This window comes from Hyla sarda, chromosome 1 (assembly GCF_029499605.1).
Source record: "Hyla sarda isolate aHylSar1 chromosome 1, aHylSar1.hap1, whole genome shotgun sequence".
NCBI classification, from domain to species: Eukaryota; Metazoa; Chordata; class Amphibia; order Anura; family Hylidae; genus Hyla; species Hyla sarda.
Window position 1 is genome coordinate 404,386,660 of NC_079189.1, and position 23,621 is coordinate 404,410,280.

The 23,621-nt window shown below is 41.8% G+C and overlaps 1 protein-coding gene across 1 annotated transcript; it reads left to right on the forward strand.

The window, feature by feature from the left end:
• The first annotated feature begins 6,920 nt into the window (after window positions 1–6,920).
• LOC130368579 (olfactory receptor 6B1-like) lies at window positions 6,921–7,853 on the forward strand. Its single transcript, XM_056572471.1, has one exon. It carries the CDS (start codon window positions 6,921–6,923, stop codon window positions 7,851–7,853), a length of 933 nt encoding a protein of 310 aa, XP_056428446.1.
• Window positions 7,854–23,621: the final 15,768 nt, after the last annotated feature.

Below are 23,621 nucleotides of genomic sequence, written 5' to 3' on the forward strand. Positions count from 1 at the left end.
TCACACTGCTGCTCAGCAATCACTGGCAGAGGTGGCACACTGTTGTGGCCAGCAATTTGCTGAACTTCACTGTGACCTTCAAGGCCCCAGAACCAGTAGGAGGATCACACTGGAGGCCGTGACAGTGATACTGGGAGGTACCAGGGTATCGCGGGAGGTAAGTAAAGGTTTATTTTCTTCATGAAGGCAGTCTAGGCATATATATATATATTATATATATAATTACAAATACTTTTTGTACCCCTATAACTTATCTCAGCAACCCTTTTGTAATACATTTGCTTACAACAGCCCTATGACCACACTGACATATAATACTGTATATATTCATTATTTATTTTTGTTAAAGTTACAAACTTTTAATTAAAAACTTTATTTAATATGAAATGTAGATGTAAATGAGGATAGAAGTTATCCTCAAGCTGTTATTTCTGTTAACCCTACAGAGATTTAATCAACTGGGTAATGAAGATTTACATTTGTTAGATGACTTAAAGACATTTCTATCTATAACCTTCCTTAGAGTGTTAGCCTTTATATATGACTACACACCCCATAGTATAATCAGAGCTATACGTCAGATATCTCAGTGTGGGTTTCATAAGCTGTTTGTCATGCCATAGAGGAAATTTCCTGGACTCTGGTAGGAAACAACATTGGCATCAATCATTTATAAAATCCAAAACACTTTCTGAATGTCTGAAACTATATTTAAGATTTTTACAGAGGTGACGTTTTTATTTCCACAATGTTTTCATCATTTCTATTGCCGAACAAGTGATCTATACACAACTGGAAGTGTCTGCTTACTGTTAGGATAAAGATGTGAAAAGTGAAAGATTTCAGAGTAATTTTTTTATATAGATGAAGACATGGAATATTAAAAACATCATCAAAAATTCCTAAACAATTGTTTAAAAAAAAACTTGATTTAAACAAGAAGATCATATTTTGTTAACACATGCTATGGTTGTCTGTGAAGGACATATGCAAGGAAGAAATTCTTTAGGGGTATCTGTGCTTGCTTTTAGGGTTAATTTACATGTAACAGATTTGTTGCAGAAATTTCTGGACAAATATGACATATGTGAATTCAGATTACTTAACACTGAGGGAACACTGTGGTGATGTGTGGCTAATAATAAATGTAAAGTAACTATTATCATGGAATTTAGAACAAAGTCCAGCTTGGTAACTTGTTCTCTCCTTCACTATTGAGGGACAGTGGGGAGGCCACCTATCACATGTGATTGTTAGCCAATTCTGCCAAGATCAACAGGTTAGGCTTACTTTATTGTAATGAAAGTAGCCAGATTAAGAGGAGCAGCAGCTGAAAGGTCGAAACGTTCTGATTACATGTCAGGTTTTGGATCTGTTCAAAACTTTTTTAATGTTCCACCACCACAAGAAGCAAACTGGGGTTGCCTTGTCTCTTTGTTTTAATGTGGGAGCAGTAGTTTTAGATGGTGAGATGAAGGTACCAGTAATCTTTGCAGTAGGTGGCTCTTTAGGCTCGATTAGAAGAACTGTCATGGCAGGGATTTGATGGAATGGATTGTACTTTGTGATGACTGCAGCACATTAGCCCCATACACAGTTAGAAGAGATGCATGCTATGTGTGTCCTTCCTATCACAGCCAGCATTTACTTTTTTAGTAACTTGTGTTACAGTAGCTTTTCAGAGGGATTGGATCACATGGCTTGCCTTCTCTCCCCATGAATGTCAATAGGCTTTGGGTGTCCATAACGCTGTTGCCACTTTTTGCAGGAACTAACAAGTGCATAGTAAGGACAACTTTTAATACCTGAAATTTTGGAAGTGCTGTGGTCCAGTTCAGTATCCAGACCATTTTTATTAATTTTTATAATTTTTTTATTTTCAGGAATTCTGTGATAACCATTCCAATCTAACCATCACAATTTAGCGTCAACGTTGGTTAAATTCTTACGCTTGTCCATTTTTTACTTCCAACAAATCAATACCAAGACTGCCTGTTTCATACCTGTCTAATATATTTCACCCATTGACAGGTAGTGAGACTGCATGAAACAGACTGTCACCCGAGAACATCCCCTTTTCCATGCACCTGTCCGCTTCCCCATACTGCATTAAGTCTTCTAATATGAAATAAAAGAAGTCTTCCTGCAATTCTATGTGTGGTGAGTGTTCTGCTGTTATTCCTATGCTGAAAAAATTGTCCCTTACATACACCTAATACTGTTAGTAAGTAATGATTATGATAATCTGACTGCACAAAGTGGAGTGTGAATTTAAGTATATAAGTATTCCATTACACCATAAGTAACAGTGCCAAGTTTATGTTTTGTTTAAAAGGGAGATAATCAGCGTTATTCACTTTACCTGTCAGTGGTTTTAATGTCATGGCTTACTGATGTGTCTATACAGTAAAAGGATTTATAGTGTAACTCAGATTTACTAACATAAAGTTTTATCTAAGCATTACAAATGTTCAAAGTGATTTCCATTGGTGACACACTAGTTGTCTAGGCAGTAGTCCAGTTCTGTCCAGATGTGTGCCCGAATTTCCTCCGGTATATACTTCAATCTTTCAGATGCCTTGTTTCAGGTGGTTCAAATCTGGCGATCATGAAGACATGCACAACATTAGTGAATCATTGTTTCTGAAATGGCTGATTCAACGTTTCGGTAGAGTTTCATTTAAGTAGCGGAGAACATCCAAATAGAAATGTGGAAATGCACCATTCTGCTGATAAGGACAGATCTGCCAAACATAACCTACAGTATCTGTGGTTTAGCCATTCCTTGAACAAGTCCAGGAAGGAGGAATGTGCATATTTACCGAAACATTCTTGACAAAAATCTGCTGTCATCTACCAGGATGATGACGATGAAATGAGGGCGGGCATTTTAGCAATGGGGGAGATTTATTAAAACCTGAGTAAAGGAGGAGTGGTGCAGTTGCCCATAGCAACCAATCAGCTTGCTTCTTTCATTTTTAAAGAGGCCTGTGAAAAATAAAATACGCAATCTGATTGGTTGCTATGGGCAACTTCACCACTCTTCATTTACATAGGAGAGCAACACCTCAGCAGCAGTCCTGAAAAATGACCTCCAGCAGGCCACAAATGTGCATTTGTCCACTCAAACGGTCAGAAACATACTCCATGAGGGTGGTATGAGGGCCTGACGTCCACAGGTGGGGGTTGTGCTTACAGGACGTTTGGCATTTGCCAGAGAACACCAAGATTGGCAAATTCGCCACTGGCGCCCTGTGCTCTTCACAGATGAAAGCAGGTACCCACTGAGCACCCGTGACAGACGTGACAGAGTCTGGAGACGCTGTGGAGAACGTTCTGCTGCATGCAACATCCTCCAACATGACCAGTTTGGTGGTCGGTCAGTAATGGTATGGGGTGGCATTTCTTTTGCTGGCCGCACAGCCCTCCATGTGCTTGCCAGAGGTAAACTGACTTCCATTAGGTACTGAGATGAGATCCTCAGACCCCTTGTGATACCATATGGTGGTGCAGTTGGCCATGGGTTACTCCTAATGCAAGACAATGCTAGACCTCAGGTGGCTGGAGTGTCAGCAGTTCCTGCAAGAGGAAGGCATTGATGCTATGGACTGGCCCGCCCATTCCCAAGACCTGAATCCAATTGAGCACATCTGGGACATCATGTCATGCTCCATCCACCAATGCCACGTTGCACCACAGACTGTCCAAGATTTGGCAGATGCTTTAGTCCAGGTCTGGGAGGACCTCATCAGGAGCATGCCCAGGTGTTGTAGGGAAGTCATACGGGCACGTGGAGGCTACACACACTACTGAGCCTCATTTTGACTTGTTTTAAGGACATTACATCAAAGTTGGATCAGTCTGTAGTGTGGTTTCCACTTTGATTTTGAGTGCTACTCCATATTCAGACCTCCATGGGTTGATAAATTTGATTTCCATTGATAACTTTTGTGTGATTTGGTTGTCAGCACATTCAACTATGTAAAGACGAAAGTATTTAATACGATTAGTTCATTCATTCAGATCTAGGATGTGTTATCTTAGTGTTCCATTTATTTTTTTGAGCAGTGTATTTATTGAGAAAAATGGTGACGTGTTTAATACTTATTTTACCTGCTATATATATATGTATGGTAGACCTATAAGAGCATACATACAATATGTAAAGTATCACTGCTGCAATGTTTGAACATTTAGTAACATCAAACCCTTGTTGGATATGCCTGTTACACTACCCTTAAATTATACCTGTTGTTTAAAAATATTTTAAAATCAAGCATGACTTTATTAGATTAAAGGGGTACTCCACTGGAAAACAGATTTTTTTTAATCAACTGGCTCCGTAAAGTTATACAGATTTGTAAATTACTTCTATTTAAAAATGTTAATCCTTCCAGAACTTATTAGCTGCTGTATGTTCCACAGGAAGTTGTATAGTTCTTTTCTGTCTGACCACAGTGCTCTCTGCTGACATCTCTGTCCATGTCAGGAACTTTCCAGAGCAGGAACAAATCCCCATAGCAAACCTCTCCTGCTCTGGACAGTTCCTGACATGGACAGAGGTGTCAGCAGAGAGCACTGTGGTCAGATAGAAAAGAACTATACAACTTCATCTGGAAATGAATGGAGAAGGTGTCATCTCCTCTCATAGAGCCAGGGTCCAATTTTGGAGATCACGGGGGTCCCAGCGGTCGGGCCCTCCCCAACCATCAGACACTTATTCCCTTTGCTGTGGATAGTGGATATGCTTTCTTTTGCTGGAGAATCCCTTTAACTATTGACATGGCACATAGACATGTCAAAAGTCAAGATCAGTCATAGTCTCATTGCAGAAACCAAATTGGAAAGTTGTTTTAGCTGGGTGAAGCCCATGGCAGCACACATCCCTCCCTGGCTTGGTGCATGCTCCGACTGATTACAGGAGACAGACTTCATTACATCTCTTCTTAAATTGCTCGGACTGTGCACCAAGCTGGGAAGTAAAGCATGCTGCTACATGCTTCCCCTGAGATCATGTCTGTTAAGTTAATTTAAATGACTAACGCTTAAGAAAAACTGGTGTTTTTAATGCAAAACTGACTGGAAAAAAAAGATACATTTAAAATGGACCTGAAACCTTTTTGGATTATTGCTTTTGGTAAAGGGGGGGGGGGTTCTTGAGGGGGACATTACATACACGGACTTCATAGAAACGTAGAATGTGTCGGCAGAGAAGAACCTTTAGGCTATTCCATGCATCCACTCTCAGTAAAGTAATACTTCCTGATATTACAGCAGAAACCTTTGCCCCTCTAATTTAAAACTATGTCCTCTTGTGGTAGTTTTTCTTCTTTTAAATATGCTCTCCTCCTTTACCGTGTTGATTCCCTTTATGTATTTAAAAGTCTCTAGAATATCCCCTCTGTCTCTTCTTTCTTCCAAGCTATACATGTTAAGGTCCTTTAACCTTTCCTGGTAAGTTTTATCTTGCAATCCATGTACTAGTTTAGTAGCTCTTCTCTGAACTCTCTCTAGAGAATCTATATCCTTTTGGAGATACGGCCTCTAGTACTGCGCACAATACTTCAAGTGAGGTCTCACCAGTGTTCTGTACAGTGGCATGAGCACTTCTCTCTTTCTACTGCTTATATCTCTCTCTACACATTCAAGCATTCTGCTAGCGTTTCCTGCTGCTCTATTACATTGTCTTCCTACCTTTAAGTCTTCTGAAATAATTACTCCTAAATACCTTTCCTCAGATACTGAGGTCAGGACTGTGTCAAATATTCTATATTCTGCCCGAGGGTTTTTACACCCCAGGTGCATTATCTTGCACTTATCCACATTAAATTTCAGTTGCCAGAGTTCTGACCATTCTTCTTGTTTGTCTAAATCCTTTTCCATTTGGCGTATCCCTCCGGGAATATCAACCCTGTTACATATCTTTGTGTCATCAGCAAAAAGACATACCATACCGAGACCTTTTGCAATATCACTAATGAAGATATTAAACAAAATTGGTCCCAGTAGAGATCCCTGAGGTACCCCACTGGTGACAAAACCTTGCTCTGAATATACTCGATTGACTACAACACTCTGTTGTCTGTCACTCAGCCACTGCCTAATCCACTCAACAATATGGGAGTCCAAGCTCAATGGCTAGTTTATTGATAATTCTTCTGTGTGGGACAGTGTCAAAAGCCTTATTACCTTTTCCTTTTCTGGCCAATCACACAGAACAACACATACTCCTCTCTGCTATGCCATATCAGCGATAAAAGTGCTGGAGAAGCTGCACTGAACTGAACAAGGTGATCCTGTGCTGAGCTAATAATTTACACAGTACAGTACAGTAATACTTATCCCACCCCCACTTCTAGTATTTTGTCCTCTTCTATCTGTTATTAGAGGCAGATTTTCCCTGACAACCAACAGACATCTTGTAGATAAAACTTCAGAGCGTCTTTCTGAGGTAAGGAGTCATTTTTGGTTAATACAGTGATTTACACATAAGTTAGGAATCATGTTGGCTATCAAATAAAGGGAATTTGTCCATTTAGAGGGTTAATCCACCCACAGACATCTCATCCTCCTATCGGTGATGGTGGGTGTCCCACTGCTGGGACCCCCCGCATTCTCTGTGCAGCACCCTTGCCACACCCGACATTCTAAACAGTATGTTTAGAATACTGGGTTTCCACAGCCGTAGACGTGATGTCATGCCACGCCCATTCATTTCTATGGAAGGGGGTGTGGCAGGATCCCTTTAAATGGTGTACTATAAAAGGGGCACAAGTAGGTATACTTGCTTTCATTTTGCTTGTTTTTTTCTGTCTATTGTGCTAAGCATATTTACTGTACATGCATTATGCTATTTCTATAAAATGCTTTGTAGTAAGAAAACACATGATTGTGTATTCTTCCAGGAGAAGTTTTTGGCTATGGAAGGTAAAGGAAATCTGACAAAACCCCTCAGTAATTTTATTATTATAGGATTCCCTTCATCTAATCCTGTTCAGATTCTGCTCTTCTTTATTTTTCTCTTCATGTACATCTTGACCACAGTTGAAAATGTTCTTGTCATCGTCATCATCTGGAACAGTCGAAATCTCCATAAACCCATGTATTTCTTTCTTGGAAACTTGTCATTCTTGGAGACATGGTATGTAACGGTCACGGTTCCCAAGTTGTTATCCATATTTCTTACAAAGAGTAAACAGATTACATTTAATGCCTGCATGACACAACTCTTCTTTTTCCTCTTCTTGGGCTCTACTGAATGCGTGGCCTTAACAGTTATGGCATTTGATCGATATGTAGCTATCTGCAACCCTTTGCATTACGTCACTATAATGAACTGGCATTTTTGCTTTGCCCTGGCAAGCGGCACCTGGATCACTGGCTTTGTGATAAGTATTCTTAAGATTTACTTCATTTCCCAGCTTACTTTTTGTCAGTCAAACGTGGTCAACCACTTTTACTGTGATGTGTCTCCAGTACTCAATCTTGTCTGCACAGACAGGCAGCAAACTGAAGTCGTAGACTTTATCCTTGCCCTGCTTATCCTCCTAGTGCCACTCCTGCTTACTTGCTTTTCCTATATGTGTATATTGGCAACAATTATTCAAATCCCACATTCTAATGGGCGTAAGAAAGCTTTTTCCACTTGTGCTTCTCATTTGGTTGTTGTTGTCATCTTCTTTTCCACCACTCTTTTCATGTACGCTAGGCCAAGCAGGGCTCAATCTGTTAACTCCAACAAACTGGTCTCTGTTGTATACACGGTGGTGACACCTTTCCTCAATCCGATCATCTATTGCCTAAGAAACAAGGAAGTGAAGGAGGCCGTCTATAAACTTCTCTTTAGAATATGAATGGACAATAATTTTCCTGATAATGTCTGTAATAACCTAATAGATCCAGATTTATCAAACTGTGTGAGAGGAAAAATGGAGTGATTTTTCCCCAAGAACCAATCACAGCTCAGGTTTCACTTTACCAGAGCTCGTTAGCTGAGCTGTGATTGGTTGTTGTGGGAAAATCACTCCACTTTTTCTCTCTCACAGTTTGACAAATCTTGGCCAATGTGTTTAGGATTCTAAATTTGCAAAAACATAGTAAATGTACAAATGATTTACTGTCTATAACTACGTTGAATTATACTTGAAAGTACTAAAAAAAAAATCTACGATCTTATCATGATAACCCCACCCCCCCTTTTTTTTATTTTTTATAAAGCGTGGCTATCAGTATAAATATATGTAAGATGAACTATACAATAGGTGGCTCTGCCATGTCTGCAATGGTGAGATATATACTTTGATAGTAATTTTCCAGTTTGATCTAATGCATTACAAAGCGATAGGGATATTGCATGTTGACATAAGGTGTCTTTGCAGTGTGCTTTATTACCGTTCTTTATAACTACTGTAGGTCTAGTATTAACACAGTTTTGTTCTGGCTTTTTCTTAGAAAACTGCCACTGTAGTTTTGAGCCAAAGAAGTGGATTCAGTAGAAATGGATAATATAAAGAAATAACTTCTCCTTCCCGCTGGATACATTTCTCACTTTGGCTCAGAAACTGCAGTGGCGTTTGTAAATAAATAAATAAAAACAAAAAAAAACACAAATGTGTGTGGAAACCTTCCATTAGTGTTGCTCCCACAACAACTAGTGTTATAGTGACATGGTATATTGTTTTATAATTTCTTCCCTAGAATCAATGCTCTAATAATAAAGCATCCAGTGAAGTATTTCACAATCAAATCCAAAATGAATCTGACAGAAAAATCCTCTGTATCCCTGAATATGAAATGAGAAGCAACCCAGTGTAAACTGGGATGACTATGAGCATCATCTTATGGCTTTGTATACTGTATCTCATAAGTTACAGTGGGCCTTAATATACTAGTCTGGTTAATATTGTAATAAAGCATTTAATCCCTCTCCAACATCTGATATACATGTACATTAAAAATATGTGGCAGCCAAGATGGTACAATAGAGGGGACTCTATGGGATGGCTGAGGCTCGTCCTCATACTTGTTCTGATATCAATAGTCACAATCGGGGAGATTTATCAAAAAAAAATGAAAAAATGAAAAAGAGGGTGCAGCTCAGCTCACCTTCATATAACTTACAGTGTTACTGTTACTGTCTTGGCCCCTATACCCAAGGAGTAAGACTATGTAAACAAAAAACAGTCCTCTAAGTTATGTTGAAAATCCCTTTTCATGAATATTTAATCTTAATAATATTACAAATAACAAAAAAAACATTTGTTAACCCCTAAACGACGCCGCAGAACGTAAATGTACATCCTGGTGAGGTGGTACTTTGCAGATAGCAGCCAGGGACCCACCAGTAATGGTCGACATCCGCAATCACGCGGATGCCCACCATTAACCCCTCAGATGCCATGATCAATATTGTTGAGCGGCATAGGCCATATTCGAATTCGCGATATTTCGCGAATATATGGACGAATATATTTGCTAAATTCGCATATTCGTAATATTTACGTTTTTTTTCCGCATATGCGAAATATTTGCATATGCAAAAATCTGCATATATGAAAATTTGCATATGTGAAAATTTGTGAACTTTATAGCAAGTATACCAGTGTAACTTGATAGAAGCAGCAGAAGGGAGGGATCAATATTCGCGAATATTCGCATTTGCAAATATTCGCCCAGCAGTCTCACACAGTATTATTAGAGCCTTCTGTTGGCCACACAAGCTGGAAGCAAAGAGGGATGATCACTGTGATGTGTACTGTGAAAAAAAAAAAGGGAATATTCGTAATTTCGAATATATAGTGCTATATTCGCGAATATTCGCGAATTCGCGAATATGCGATATTCGCGAATAAAATTTGAATTGCGAATATTCGCGAGCAACACTAGTGATCAATACAGATCACAGCATCTTTGGCAGTGCGGTCACTAAAATAGATGATCGGATCGCCCGCAGTGCTGCCATGGCGATCTGATCATCCAGAACGGCAGCCGGGGGTCCCCTCACCTGCCTCCGACCATCTCCTGGGGTCTTCTGCTCTGGTCTGAGATCAAGTAGACCAGAGCAGCAGAAGTCTTTGCATATCCACCATTGAAAAAGGGGATGCTGCTTTCCGAAACGCGTCTGGTCCAAGACTGCCTTTGCACAAGAAGTCGGGACTATTTTGATTATACGTCCACCACTATTGGTCTTTTAGTGCCCTCTCAGCTTCTACCCGCGCCGTCGGGGTAGAGAGGGATCCCACACCAAAGACCTCCAGCGCTGCCACACACTACAAACGAACGTTACCTTTTCCAGCGGACTACGCAATAACCATCTGTACCGGACATCTTCACCTCTCCTACACCTTCCCCATGCTGCCCGGGCTGAGAGGCATCAATCCGGATCACCGTTAAGCGCTGTTATGCGCATATGACTGCTTTCGCCGGAGCCGGTTAGAGGCACTAAGTGCCTGACTTTGATCTATTTTCCCTCTTGTACTTTGTCTCCGTGCCGTCGGGGTATAGAGGATAGATCTTTAGCGCTACTATGCACACAAGTATACTCAGTGGGCTCGTAACTGCAAGCCTCCAGTGCTGCAAAAACTGTTTATTGGACATATACTATGACAAACTTTGGACTATAAACCCCCGCCATTGTCCCACCGTTTAAGTGCAATACTATTTTAACGTCATGTTTTAAATGTTTATAACTAACTTTTACCATTCTATTTTAGTGAGCTGTCTGCGGCAAGGGCCCTGCCCCAGACCTCACAGTATTATTCAATAAATGTAATTATATTTTATATCTTATTATCTTATTATCAGACACTTCCTTTCTTTCTTATTTATCCCTACTTATTCTGTCTTATTCTAAATTTTCTTCCTAGCCTAGTAGGACTGCTATTTTTCCAGTTTTTTAGATCAGAGCAGAAGATAGCTGATAATACTGATCAGTGCTATATCCTATGCATAGCACTGAACAGTATCAGAAATCGAATGATTGCTATAAATAGTCCCTTATGCTGACTATTAAAGTGTAAAAACAAAAGTAAAAATAGCAAAAAATATAAGTAATAAAATGTGAATAATCCCCTTCCCCAATAAAAATGTAAATTGTCAGTTTTTCCCCATTTTACACCCAAAAAGTGTAATTTTCTTTTTAACCTTTTAAGGACCAAGGACATATGAGTATGTCCTTGGTCTTGCTCCCGTGATATAACGCGGGGTCCCACGGTGACCCCGCATCATATCACGCCGGAACCCGCCGCTAATAGTGCGCGGCACTAATCGCGGTGCCGCGCGCTATTAACCCTTTAGCCGGGCGCTCAAAGCTGAGCCACGCAGCTAAAAGTGAAAGTAAAAAGTGCCGGTTAGCTCAGTGGGCTGTTCGGGATAGCCGCGGCGAAATCGCGGCATCCCGAACAGCTTACAGGACAGCCGGAGGGTCCCTACCTGCCTCCTCGCTGTTCGATTGCCGAATGACTGCTCAGTGCCTGAGATCCAGGCATGAGCAGTCAAGCGGCAGAATCATTGATCACTGGTTTCCTATGAGAAACCAGTGATCAATGTAAAAGATCAGTGTGTGCAGTGTTATAGGTCCCTATGGGAGCAAAAAACAAATAATAAAGAATAAAGATAATTTAACCCCTCCCCTTTTAAAAGTATGAATCACCCCCCTTTTCCCATAAAAAAAACACAGTGTAAATAAAAATAAAAATAAACATATATGGTATCGCCGCGTGCGGAAATGTCCGAATTATAAAAATATATCGTTAATTAAACCGCACGGTCAATGGCGTACGCGCCAAAAAATTCCAAAGTCCAAAATAGTGCATTTTTGGCCACTTTTTATATCATGAAAAAATGATCAATAAGTCCTATCAATGCAAAAATGGTACAGTTAAAAACCTCAGATCACGGCGCAAAAAATGAGCCCTCATACCGCCCCATACGCAGAAAAGTAAAAAAGTTATAGGGGTCAGAAGATGACAATTTGAAACGTATTAATTTTCCAGCATGAAGTTATGATTTTTTCCAGAAGTACGACAAAATCAAACCTATATAAGTAGGGTATCATTTTAATTGTATGAACCTTCAGAATAAAGATAAGGTGTCATTGTTATCGAAAAATGTACTACGTAGAAACGGAAGCCCCCAAAAATTACAAAACTGCGTTTTTCTTTCAATTTTGTCTCACAATGATTTTTTTTCCGTTTCACCATAGATTTTTGGGCAAAATGACTGATGTTATTACAAAGTAGAATTGGTGGCGCAAAAAATAAGCCCTCACATGGATTTTTAAGTGCAAAATTGAAAGAGTTATGATTTTTTAAAGGCAAGGAGCAAAAAACGAAAGTGCAAAAACGGAACCCCCCCGGTCCTTAAGGGGTTAATAAACAAATTTGGAATCGATACATGCATAAATATCCAAACTATTAAAATATAATGTCAATCATGCCGTATGGTGAACGGCGTGAACGTAAGAAAACATATATATTTATATCATTTTACTCCAAATAAAATTGATTAAAAAAGTATTAAAAGTTTTATATATGCAAATGAGGTATAAAAAAAATTACACTTCATGGCGCAAAAAATGAGCCCTCATACCCCAGCTTATACGGAAAAATTAAAAAGTTATAGGTCAACAAAATAGAGGGACTTTAAAGGGGTACTCCTGTGGAGAACTTTTTTTTTTTTTTTTTTTAAATCAACTGGTGCCAGAAAGTTAAGCAGATTTGTAAATTACTTCTATTAAAAAATCTTAATCCTTCCAGTACTTTTTAGGGGCTATATACTACAGAAGAAATGCTTTTCTTATGGGGATTTCTCTGATGTCACGACCACAGTGCTCTCTGCTGACCTCTGCTGTCCATTTTTGGAACTGTCCAGAGCAGGAGAAAATCCCCATAGCAAACATATGCTGCTCTGGACAGTTCCTAAAATGGACAACAAAGGTCAGCAGAGAGCACTGTGGTCATCTTGACATCAGAGAAATCCAAAAAGAAAAGCATTTCCTCTGTAGTATACAGCCAATAAAATGTATTGGAAGGATTAAGATTTTTTAATAGAAGTAATTTACAAATCTGTTTAACTTTCTGGCACCAGTTGATTTAAAAAACAAAAGATTTCGACGGGAGTACCCCTTTAAACGCACAAATTTTGTTAAAAAGTGTGCGATTTTTTTTAAGCAGTATAATAATAGAAAAGTATGTAATCATGGGTATCATTTTAATTGTATTGACCCACAGAATAAACAAAACAAAAATTAGCAAAATTGCGGTTTTCTTATCAATTTCCCCACACAAATAGAATTTTTTTCGTTGCGCCATAAATTTTATGGTAAAGTGAGTGATGTTATTACAAAGGACAACTGGTTTACGCAAAAAACAAGTCCGTGGATGAAAATATAAAAGAGTTATGATTTTTAGAAGGCGAGGAGGAAAAACAAAAACGTAAAAAACCCCTGAAGAGTCCTTAAGGGGGAAAAAAAAATGTATTATGTTGAAAGGTTTTATTGTGAGTGATAGACCACAGGGCCCTTGAGGTCGATTCAATCACCAATATGTATATGACAAACAAAAAATAAAAAGATGAAATAAAAAATTTGGAAAAATGCTCCTATCAATAAACTACAACAGATATATTAGTATACAAATAGATTTAAATAATAGTGCACAAAGTTCTGTTGCTACAATAAAGTTTATCAAAATAAATATTGCAGCAATATTATTTACATCTATTTATATATTGATTTATCCATATTTTATTGTTAGTAGCGTTTTTCCTCATTTTTCATTTTTTTGTTTGTTTGTAACATATATATTGGGGATTGAATCGACCACAAGGGCCCTGTGATGTATCATTCACAATAATTCCTTTCAACATAATATATTTTTCAACAAATATTTTATTATTTGTCTTTTTATAAACAATACAAATTTGTGAAAAAAGGATTTTTCATATAGCTTAGAGGACTGTTTTTTTTTTGTTTATAGAGATTTATTAAGACCTGTGCAGAGGAAAATCTGACCAGCTGCCGAAAGTAACCAATCAGATTGCTCCTTTCATGTTCCAGGGACCATTTTAAAAATTAAAGCAATCTGATTGGTTGCTATGGGCAACAACACCACACAGTTTTTGTTCAATCTCCCCCAATGGTTTAAAGGGGTACTCCGGTGAAAACCTTTTTTCTTTTAAATCAACTGGTGGCAGAAAGTTAAACATATTTGTAAATTACTTCTATTAAAAAATCTTAATCCTTCCTGTACTTATCAGCTGCTGAATACTACAGAGGAAATTCTTTTCTTTTTGGAATGCTCTCTGATGACATCACGACCACAGTTCTCTCTGCTGACGTTATTATAATAATAATAATAACGCTTTGTTTATTATTGTCCTTAGTGGGATTAGAACCCAAGTCCCCAGCACTGCAAGGTAGCAGTGCTAACCACTGAGCCACCATGCTGACCTTAGCATACATCTGCTATGCACGGTTGCTGAAATGGAAAGAGATGTCAGCAGAGTGCACTGTGTTCGTGATGTCATCAGTGTTCCAAAAAGAAAGGAATTTCCTCTGTAGCATTCAGCAGCTAATAAGTACTGGAAGGATTAAGATTTTTTTAATAGAAGTAATTTACAAATATGTTTAACTTTCTGCCACCAGTTGATTTAAAAGAAAAAAGGTTTTCACCGGAGTACCCCTTTAAGGGCTTCCAAAGGGATTGGACTGAAGTGCTGGCAGAATGTTTTGGGGTGCCGTTGATGGTTCTTTGCAATGATGGAGATGGACATAGTGGTTAACTGTAACATCTCATGTTTTTTTTTATGAAAATAAGCAAGTTCCCCTAAAAAGGGGGTACAATTCCTGAACAGAAAACAGGAAAGCTTTGCAATGGAGCAGGATAATCCAAAGTGTTGGATCTCTAGGGTACCTTGACCTGGTCCCCTTTATGTAATATGTCAGCAATACAGTGGATATGAAATGGAGGGAAGTTGTTTGAAACTTAAATGATGATTTAAGTATGTTTATGTTTATATACAAAGTTATACTTTTCATCACTCTTTCTATCAAGGGATTTGACTTTTGAGACAAAGGCATTTTGGAAATGTGCGTAAACTTGCAGCCTATGACAGTGTACCCCAGTGACCATGTTACATTACAGTGAGATAATAAAATTTTCTTACAGTAATTCTGTATCCAGTAGACCAGGAACATGAAGATTGTGTACAAGGTGTAAACCCCCTATTTCAGGTAAAATAGCTTACACTTACATTACATGAATATATATAATATCAGATTTTTGTTTTTTGCATGGCTATAATCATAAACACTTTATATTTTAAAGATGTCTTCATATCAAATATTATTCTGTAAATGTAAATCAGGAAGAAGGAACAAATACTGAGGAGCGTTATGAAGACATATTAGACTTGTCAGTGAGATGTATTGAGAACTATTTGTTCCATTGATCATTACTTCCCTGAAAATATTGGACTGACTGAAACCTTTAGAATGTTTTGTAATCACTAAAGTGTGAACATAAAACGTGGTGCATAATATTTCTGTATATATCATCATTGTTGATCCTCATTATCCTGCTATATACATATATATGGTTGTAGCTATAAGAGCTCTGCAGAGGTCGCAGCCACCCAACACTGCCCCCACGCACATGAAAAGACATCAGTATAACTGTGAATGAAGGAGATTTGCTGCAAAAATGATTTATAGTTGTGATTTGACTGTACAAATCAGTCGCATGCGTCTTACATTGACGACACGTGTGACTTAAGACCAAAAACTATACAGTAACTCCCAAAAGTGAGTACCAGTGAGTACATATCTGTTCATGTGACAACACTGAAGGAAGGATACTCTGCTACAATGTATAAAGTAGTAAGTGCACAGCCTGTATAACAGTGTTTAATGTTGTGTCCCCTAAAAATATCTCAACACACAGCCATTAGTGTATAAACCCTGCCAAGAAAACTGAGTACAGTGGCCACCATTATTTTCCAACACTGCCTTAAAGGGGTACTCCGCCCCTAGACATCTTATCCCCTATCGCGTCTGATCGTGGGGGTTCCCAGATCTCTCCTGCAGCACCCCTGTCATCTGGTGCACAGAGCGATGCAGGGGCCGGAGGATCGTGGTGCCACGACCCTGCCCCTTATCATGCCTTAATTCAAGTCTATGGGAGGGGCGTGGCGGCCGTCATTCCCACCCCCATAGTCTTGCATTGAGGGGGCGGGCATGACATCATGATCCTCTGGCCCCTGCATCGCCAGTCATCGGGCACGGAGCGTAGCTTGCTCCATGCACCAGATGACAGGGGGTGCTGCAGGAGAAATCGCGTCAGAACCCCACACGATCAGACAATTAATCCCTTTTCCCCTAGCCCCAGACTATGAAACTCCCACCACCATGCATGACTGTAGGCAAGACCCACTTCTCTTTGTACTCCTTACCTGGTTGCTGCCAAGCATGCATGACACCCTCTGAACCAAATAAGTTTATCTTGGTTACAGTAATCCATGTCTTTAGTCTGCTTTTCTTCAGCAAACTGCTTGTGGGCTTTCTTGTGCTTCATCCTTAGAAGAGGCTTCATTAAGGGTTGACAGCCATGCAGACCAATTTAATGTAGTGTATGGCATATGGTCTGAGCACTGACGGCTGAACACCACTCCTTCAACCTCTGCTGCAATGCTGGCAGCACTTCTCTATCTTTAGATATGATGCTGAGCATGTGTGCTCAACTTCTTTGGATACCACTATTATATATCTGACTGAAAACACTACACTATGAACATTTAAATACAGCTTAGAAATTCCTCTTCTGTAGCAATATTGTAAGGGGTGACTGGACAATCCTCCTGGTATGTAGCAGACATTTTATGGTGCAAACAGGAAACCTTTATTTTTTTTTTACATAGAGGCACAACACGTGATGGTTTCTGTTAAAGATGTAATGAATATTGTCCATAGAAAAGGTTACACAGCTGCTTCAGAATAGTTTTTGAACAGCAGAACAGAAGAAAATGTTTCTCCAGTCTTTATTATGCCTTAGCTGAAGTTCTGCTCAAACCATTTGTCTAAATGAGGCTACCCTGTAACATGCAACATGTCATGCCTAGGCATTGTTCATGGGTTTGTACCACCAACCTGTTTGGGATCCTACATGACTACATATTGCTGGAGTCACCTTGGCTGCATACAATAAAATGTGCATATATACACATGTAGAGAATGGTCTCTTTAACACAGTCCAGGCCCACAGTCTATGAAAGGGGGGGGGGGGGGGGCAGGAGGGTGAGGTAGGGGGACACTGCTTACCAGTACTACTTGAGACAAAATTCTAAGTTCAACTTAACCATGATATTCTTCTCACAACTCCGCTCAATGCTACGTAGGCACCTCCCAGTCCAATGGATAACCAATCCTTTTGCAAAGCCCTTTGCAAATGATTCTCTCAGCTTCACCTAACTCTGTGGCTTTCTCACAATCTCTATGGACTTCTTTCTCCAAGTCTCTAAAGTCAAATTCTCTGGCTTTCCGTCTCTCAAACCTCTCTGATTAGGCCTAGACCTCTGTTACTCTAGGCCTCTCTCTCTCTGCTACTCATGCTCTTGCTGTTCACACACACTATTGAGGTGCCAAAATCCTCATGACTATATGGATGCAGCTCAACCCCACCTAGAGGATGCTGCAACATAGCTCTGTAATGTCCATCACCTAGTCAGATGCAAGGCACAGTGTAATGGCCCATCCTGGCTGTCATCATCTCCTCATGCAGGATGGCAGGCATGGAACAATGATCCTAGTGTCACCAACTAACACAAGAATGGTGATACCATTCAAACGAAGGCTCATTAGTTCTGATGTGCCAGGGGTTACCTCAACTCTGACCATTATAATATAGTCACATTCAATTAACATTACCATCTCCTCACATTAAAAGCACAGAACACATTTCTCAGCAATTTTTCGCAACATAACAACATTGCAACTCAGAGAGGTGCAATAACAGATACTTACAGTTCACTTCTCTTACAATATCTTGTTCTTCCAGTTACCATAACACGAGATATTTCGAGGCTCTATATGGATATACAAAACATATTAAATAAATGTTGTTAATTTGGTGGCACTTTATGGGCACAAACTATGGTGCAGTTAATAGTGCCCTATGCTTTCTTGGCATAAATATTAAAATATTGAAATCTGCTATGTTATGTCTGTGTGACACACGCTCCGTGCCTGGCATAATACAAAAAGATTCTCACTGAAGCTTTCAGCTATTTTGTCTGGACCTGAGACATATTCTCCTTTCATGTAACCATCACAGACGGCTAATGATCACAGCGGACTTGAGTCATATGTTCAGATATCACCACAGTACTGCTTATTAGAAAGGTATAGTATAGAGTGTTTCATTTGCATAATTTAGTAAAAAAAAGCTCATATGCTACCATTTAATCCCTACTTTAGTGCTGCTGATGCTCCATATTCTTACACTGTTCTCGGTTGTTATGCACTTTAACCTTCAGTTAGTAGGTTATTTAATTACTGCAGGGGATAGAGTCACTTGCTGGTATAGAATGTCATATCTCCAGATTGTATGTGAACACATGCCAAAGAGAGCACATAGGGGCAACACTGGAGCTACAGGGGATTTTTTTTTTACATCAAATTATACCACGTGCAGGTCTTTTTTTTTTTTTTTTAAAGCCTAATATTATGATAGGCCATCAAAGTTGATCATTAGAGTCACACATTGCATACCTGTCTTTGTTTATACAGGCACAGCAGGTCATCTCACACAAGGTACCGCAGTCATGTTCGTTTTAATCTTTTGGAATCTCTGATCCCTTGACAAAATGAGCCATATATATATATGCGGTGAGTTTGTCATCAGGGAATATGAAGTAAGCTCAGGAGCTGAGCTCACTTCATATACATTGAGTACTGTCTGCCATCAGCAGCTGGGACTCACTGCTAATGAAGGACATCAGAGATAATGCTGATATCCATCATTTGATCCTTTAGATGCCATGATCAATGTTGACCACTGCATCTTGACCAAGTAAAAATGGCAGGTTCCAGGGGGTTTTGGGCTCTCATTGGACCCCTGCAGCATAATGGTGGGTGTTCAATAATTTAAGATGGCTGCCGAAGACCTCCTGTATACCCCAGTGCCAGGCCAGTCACTCCGCTAATACAAGCACATAAAACAAGCCATGAAATGAAAGAGTTATATCACATGAGATGGAGGGAAGGGAAAACTTAAATCTCAAAAAAGAACATTCGCTGTATCTTAAGTCCTAGAAAACCCTTTTGATCCATTGTTTTTAATATTTTTGACAATTTTTCCACTTCTCTGTTTCTTAGGAAATTAGGACAGTTGTTCTGTTGCTTTTCAGGAATAATGCCATTTGATGTATCTATATATGCTCATATTCATAGATAATAAGGTGCGACAAGAACACTTATTCATAACCGATTAGTTGACGACTTCTGGATATCTTGACAGTCTGAAGAGTTAACGATGAATATGACAGAAGGTGTGAATAACTTTTTTCTTTTAGGCTTCCCCACAAACAGGCCTATACAGGTCTTACTTTTCTTTATCTTCTTTTTAAGTTATCTTTTAACCACGCTGGAAAATCTCATTATTGTTGTCATCATCTGGAATGGTCCAAAGTTGCACAAACCAATGTACTTCTTCCTGGGACAGCTGTCATTTTTAGAGACGTGGTATGTCACAGTCACAGTCCCAAACTATTTGCAATATTTCTACTAGAAAGTTGAAAAATCTCATTCACTGCTTGTATGTCACAATCTTACTTCTTCCTTTCATTGGCCTGCACAGAGTGTGACTTGTTGACTGTTATGGCTATTGATCGTTTTGTTGCTATTTGTAATCCATTATGATACATTAACACTATGAACTGGAATTTCAGCAATTCATGTATGCCAGACCCAGCAGAGCCAAAGCATTAAGTTACAACAAATTAGTTTCTGTATTATACACTGTGGTAGCACACTTGCTACACCCCTTCATTTACTACCTAAGAAATAAAGAAGTAAAAGAAACTATATAGAAACTTTTTATTAAAATATAATCTATATTATCCATTCACTCACAAATGGTCACACTGCCCATTGACTTTTTTTCTCTTCTTATTGTACGTTAAATACCGAATCTTCAATTTTAAGAAATGACTAAAATACTAACTGAAAACTTCTAGAGCCTCTAACAACTCTTGTCATGCAGACACTTTGTATAAATGTATTCCTGCTTGTTACGCCGAGCGCTCCGGGTCCCCGTTCCTCCCCGGAGCGCTCGCCTCATCCTCGTTGCTGCAGCGCCCCGGTCAGATCCACTGACCGGGTGCGCTGCGGTCCCGCCTCCAGCCGGGATGCGATTCGCGATGCGGGTGGCGCCCGCTCGCGATGCGCACCCCGGTCCCCGTACCTGACTCGCTCTCCGTCGGTCCTGTCCCGGCGCGCGCGGCCCCGCTCCCTAGGGCGCGCGCGCGCCGGGTCTCTGCGATTTAAAGGGCCAGTGCACCTATGATGGTGCCTGGCCCAATCTTCCAATTAGCTTAATTAGTTTCCACCTGTGCACTTCCCTATATCACCTCACTTCCCCTGCACTCCCTTGCCGGATCTTGTTGCACTTGTGCCTAGTGAAAGCGTTCCCTTGTTTGTTCCTAGCCCGTGTTCCTGACCTCCTGCCGTTGCCCCTGACTACGATCCTTGCCGCCTGCCCCCGACCTTCTGCTACGTCCGACCTTGCTTCTGCCTACTCCCTTGTACCTCGCCTATCTTCAGCAGTCAGAGAGGTGAGCCGTTGCTAGTGGATACGACCTGGTCACTACCGCCGCAGCAAGACCATCCCGCTTTGCGGCGGGCTCTGGTGAAAACCTGTAGTGGCTTAGAACCGGTCCACTAGCGCGGTCCTCGCCATCCCTCTCTGGCACAGAGGATCCACTACCTGCCAGCCGGCATCGTGACAGTAGATCCGGCCATGGATCCCGCTGAAGTTCCTCTGCCAGTTGTCACCGACCTCCCTACACTGGTCGCCCAGCAAGCCCTAAAGATCGCCCAACGAAATCAACAGCTGGCATACTTGACCTCCGTGACACTGCATCTTCAGTCACAGATACAGCAAATTCAGTCACAGCTACAGCTGCAACAACCATCTCCTCCGCCGGCTCCTGCAACTCCTCCGCAGCAACCGGCCGCTCCTAACCCCTGCTTGTCCCTGCCGGACAAATTTGATGGGGTCCGCAATGATCCTGCCACAGCCACAGTCCAGTCCTACTTCGCTGAGGTCCGTGGTGTCTTCGAGGAGCCTGCCCGAGCCTCTTCTGCCAAGACTGCCCTGCTGAACCTGGTCCAGGGTGTTTCTTCCGTTGGCGAGTACGCCATTCAGTTCCGTGCTCTTGCTTCCGAGTTGTCCTGGAATAGTGAGATTCTCTGCGCGACCTTTAAAAAAGGCCTATCCAGCAACATTAAAGATGTTCTGGCCGCACGAGAAACTCCTGCTAACCTGCATGAACTCATTCATCTTGCCACTCGCATTGACATGCGTTTTTCCGGATGGCGTCTGGAGCTCCGCCTGGATATGGACTTTGTTCGCACGAGGCGTTTTTTCTCCCCGGCTCCTCTCTCCTCTGGTCCTCTGCAATCCGTTCCTGTGCTTCCCGCCGCGGAGGCTATGCAAGTTGACCGGTCTCGCTTGACACCTCAAGAGAGGACACGACGCCGCATGGAGAATCTTTGCCTGTACTATGCCGGTACCGAACACTTCCTGAAGGATTGTCCTATCCGTCCTCCCCGCCTGGAAAGACGTACGCTGACTCCGCACAAAGGTGACACAGTTCTTGATGTCAACTCTGCTTCTCCACGCCTTACTGTGCCTGTGCAGATATCTGCCTCTACCTTCTCCTTCTCTACTATGGTCTTCTTGGATTCCGGATCTGCAGGAAAAATTTTTTTGGCCTCTCTTATCAACAGGTTCTACGTCCCTGTGACCAGTCTCGCCAGACCCCTCTATAGCTATTGTATTAACAATGAAAGATTGGACTGTCTCATGCGTTTCCGCACAGAACCCCTCCTAATGTGCATCGGACCTCATCACGGAAAAATTGACTTTTTTTTCCTCAGGTTCTTTGGCCCCAAGAAGAGGGGGAGACCCAAGGGGGGGGGGTACTGTTACGCCGAGCGCTCCGGGTCCCCGTTCCTCCCCGGAGCGCTCGCCTCATCCTCGTTGCTGCAGCGCCCCGGTCAGATCCACTGACCGGGTGCGCTGCGGTCCCGCCTCCAGCCGGGATGCGATTCGCGATGCGGGTGGCGCCCGCTCGCGATGCGCACCCCGGTCCCCGTACCTGACTCGCTCTCCGTCGGTCCTGTCCCGGCGCGCGCGGCCCCGCTCCCTAGGGCGCGCGCGCGCCGGGTCTCTGCGATTTAAAGGGCCAGTGCACCTATGATGGTGCCTGGCCCAATCTTCCAATTAGCTTAATTAGTTTCCACCTGTGCACTTCCCTATATCACCTCACTTCCCCTGCACTCCCTTGCCGGATCTTGTTGCACTTGTGCCTAGTGAAAGCGTTCCCTTGTTTGTTCCTAGCCCGTGTTCCTGACCTCCTGCCGTTGCCCCTGACTACGATCCTTGCCGCCTGCCCCCGACCTTCTGCTACGTCCGACCTTGCTTCTGCCTACTCCCTTGTACCTCGCCTATCTTCAGCAGTCAGAGAGGTGAGCCGTTGCTAGTGGATACGACCTGGTCACTACCGCCGCAGCAAGACCATCCCGCTTTGCGGCGGGCTCTGGTGAAAACCTGTAGTGGCTTAGAACCGGTCCACTAGCGCGGTCCTCGCCATCCCTCTCTGGCACAGAGGATCCACTACCTGCCAGCCGGCATCGTGACAGTAGATCCGGCCATGGATCCCGCTGAAGTTCCTCTGCCAGTTGTCACCGACCTCCCTACACTGGTCGCCCAGCAAGCCCTAAAGATCGCCCAACGAAATCAACAGCTGGCATACTTGACCTCCGTGACACTGCATCTTCAGTCACAGATACAGCAAATTCAGTCACAGCTACAGCTGCAACAACCATCTCCTCCGCCGGCTCCTGCAACTCCTCCGCAGCAACCGGCCGCTCCTAACCCCTGCTTGTCCCTGCCGGACAAATTTGATGGGGTCCGCAATGATCCTGCCACAGCCACAGTCCAGTCCTACTTCGCTGAGGTCCGTGGTGTCTTCGAGGAGCCTGCCCGAGCCTCTTCTGCCAAGACTGCCCTGCTGAACCTGGTCCAGGGTGTTTCTTCCGTTGGCGAGTACGCCATTCAGTTCCGTGCTCTTGCTTCCGAGTTGTCCTGGAATAGTGAGATTCTCTGCGCGACCTTTAAAAAAGGCCTATCCAGCAACATTAAAGATGTTCTGGCCGCACGAGAAACTCCTGCTAACCTGCATGAACTCATTCATCTTGCCACTCGCATTGACATGCGTTTTTCCGGATGGCGTCTGGAGCTCCGCCTGGATATGGACTTTGTTCGCACGAGGCGTTTTTTCTCCCCGGCTCCTCTCTCCTCTGGTCCTCTGCAATCCGTTCCTGTGCTTCCCGCCGCGGAGGC

Excerpts from the sequence above, each read along its gene's own strand:
- LOC130368579 (XM_056572471.1), top strand. The coding sequence starts at position 6,921 with ATGGAAGGTAAAGGAAATCTGACAAAACCCCTCAGTAATTTTATTATT.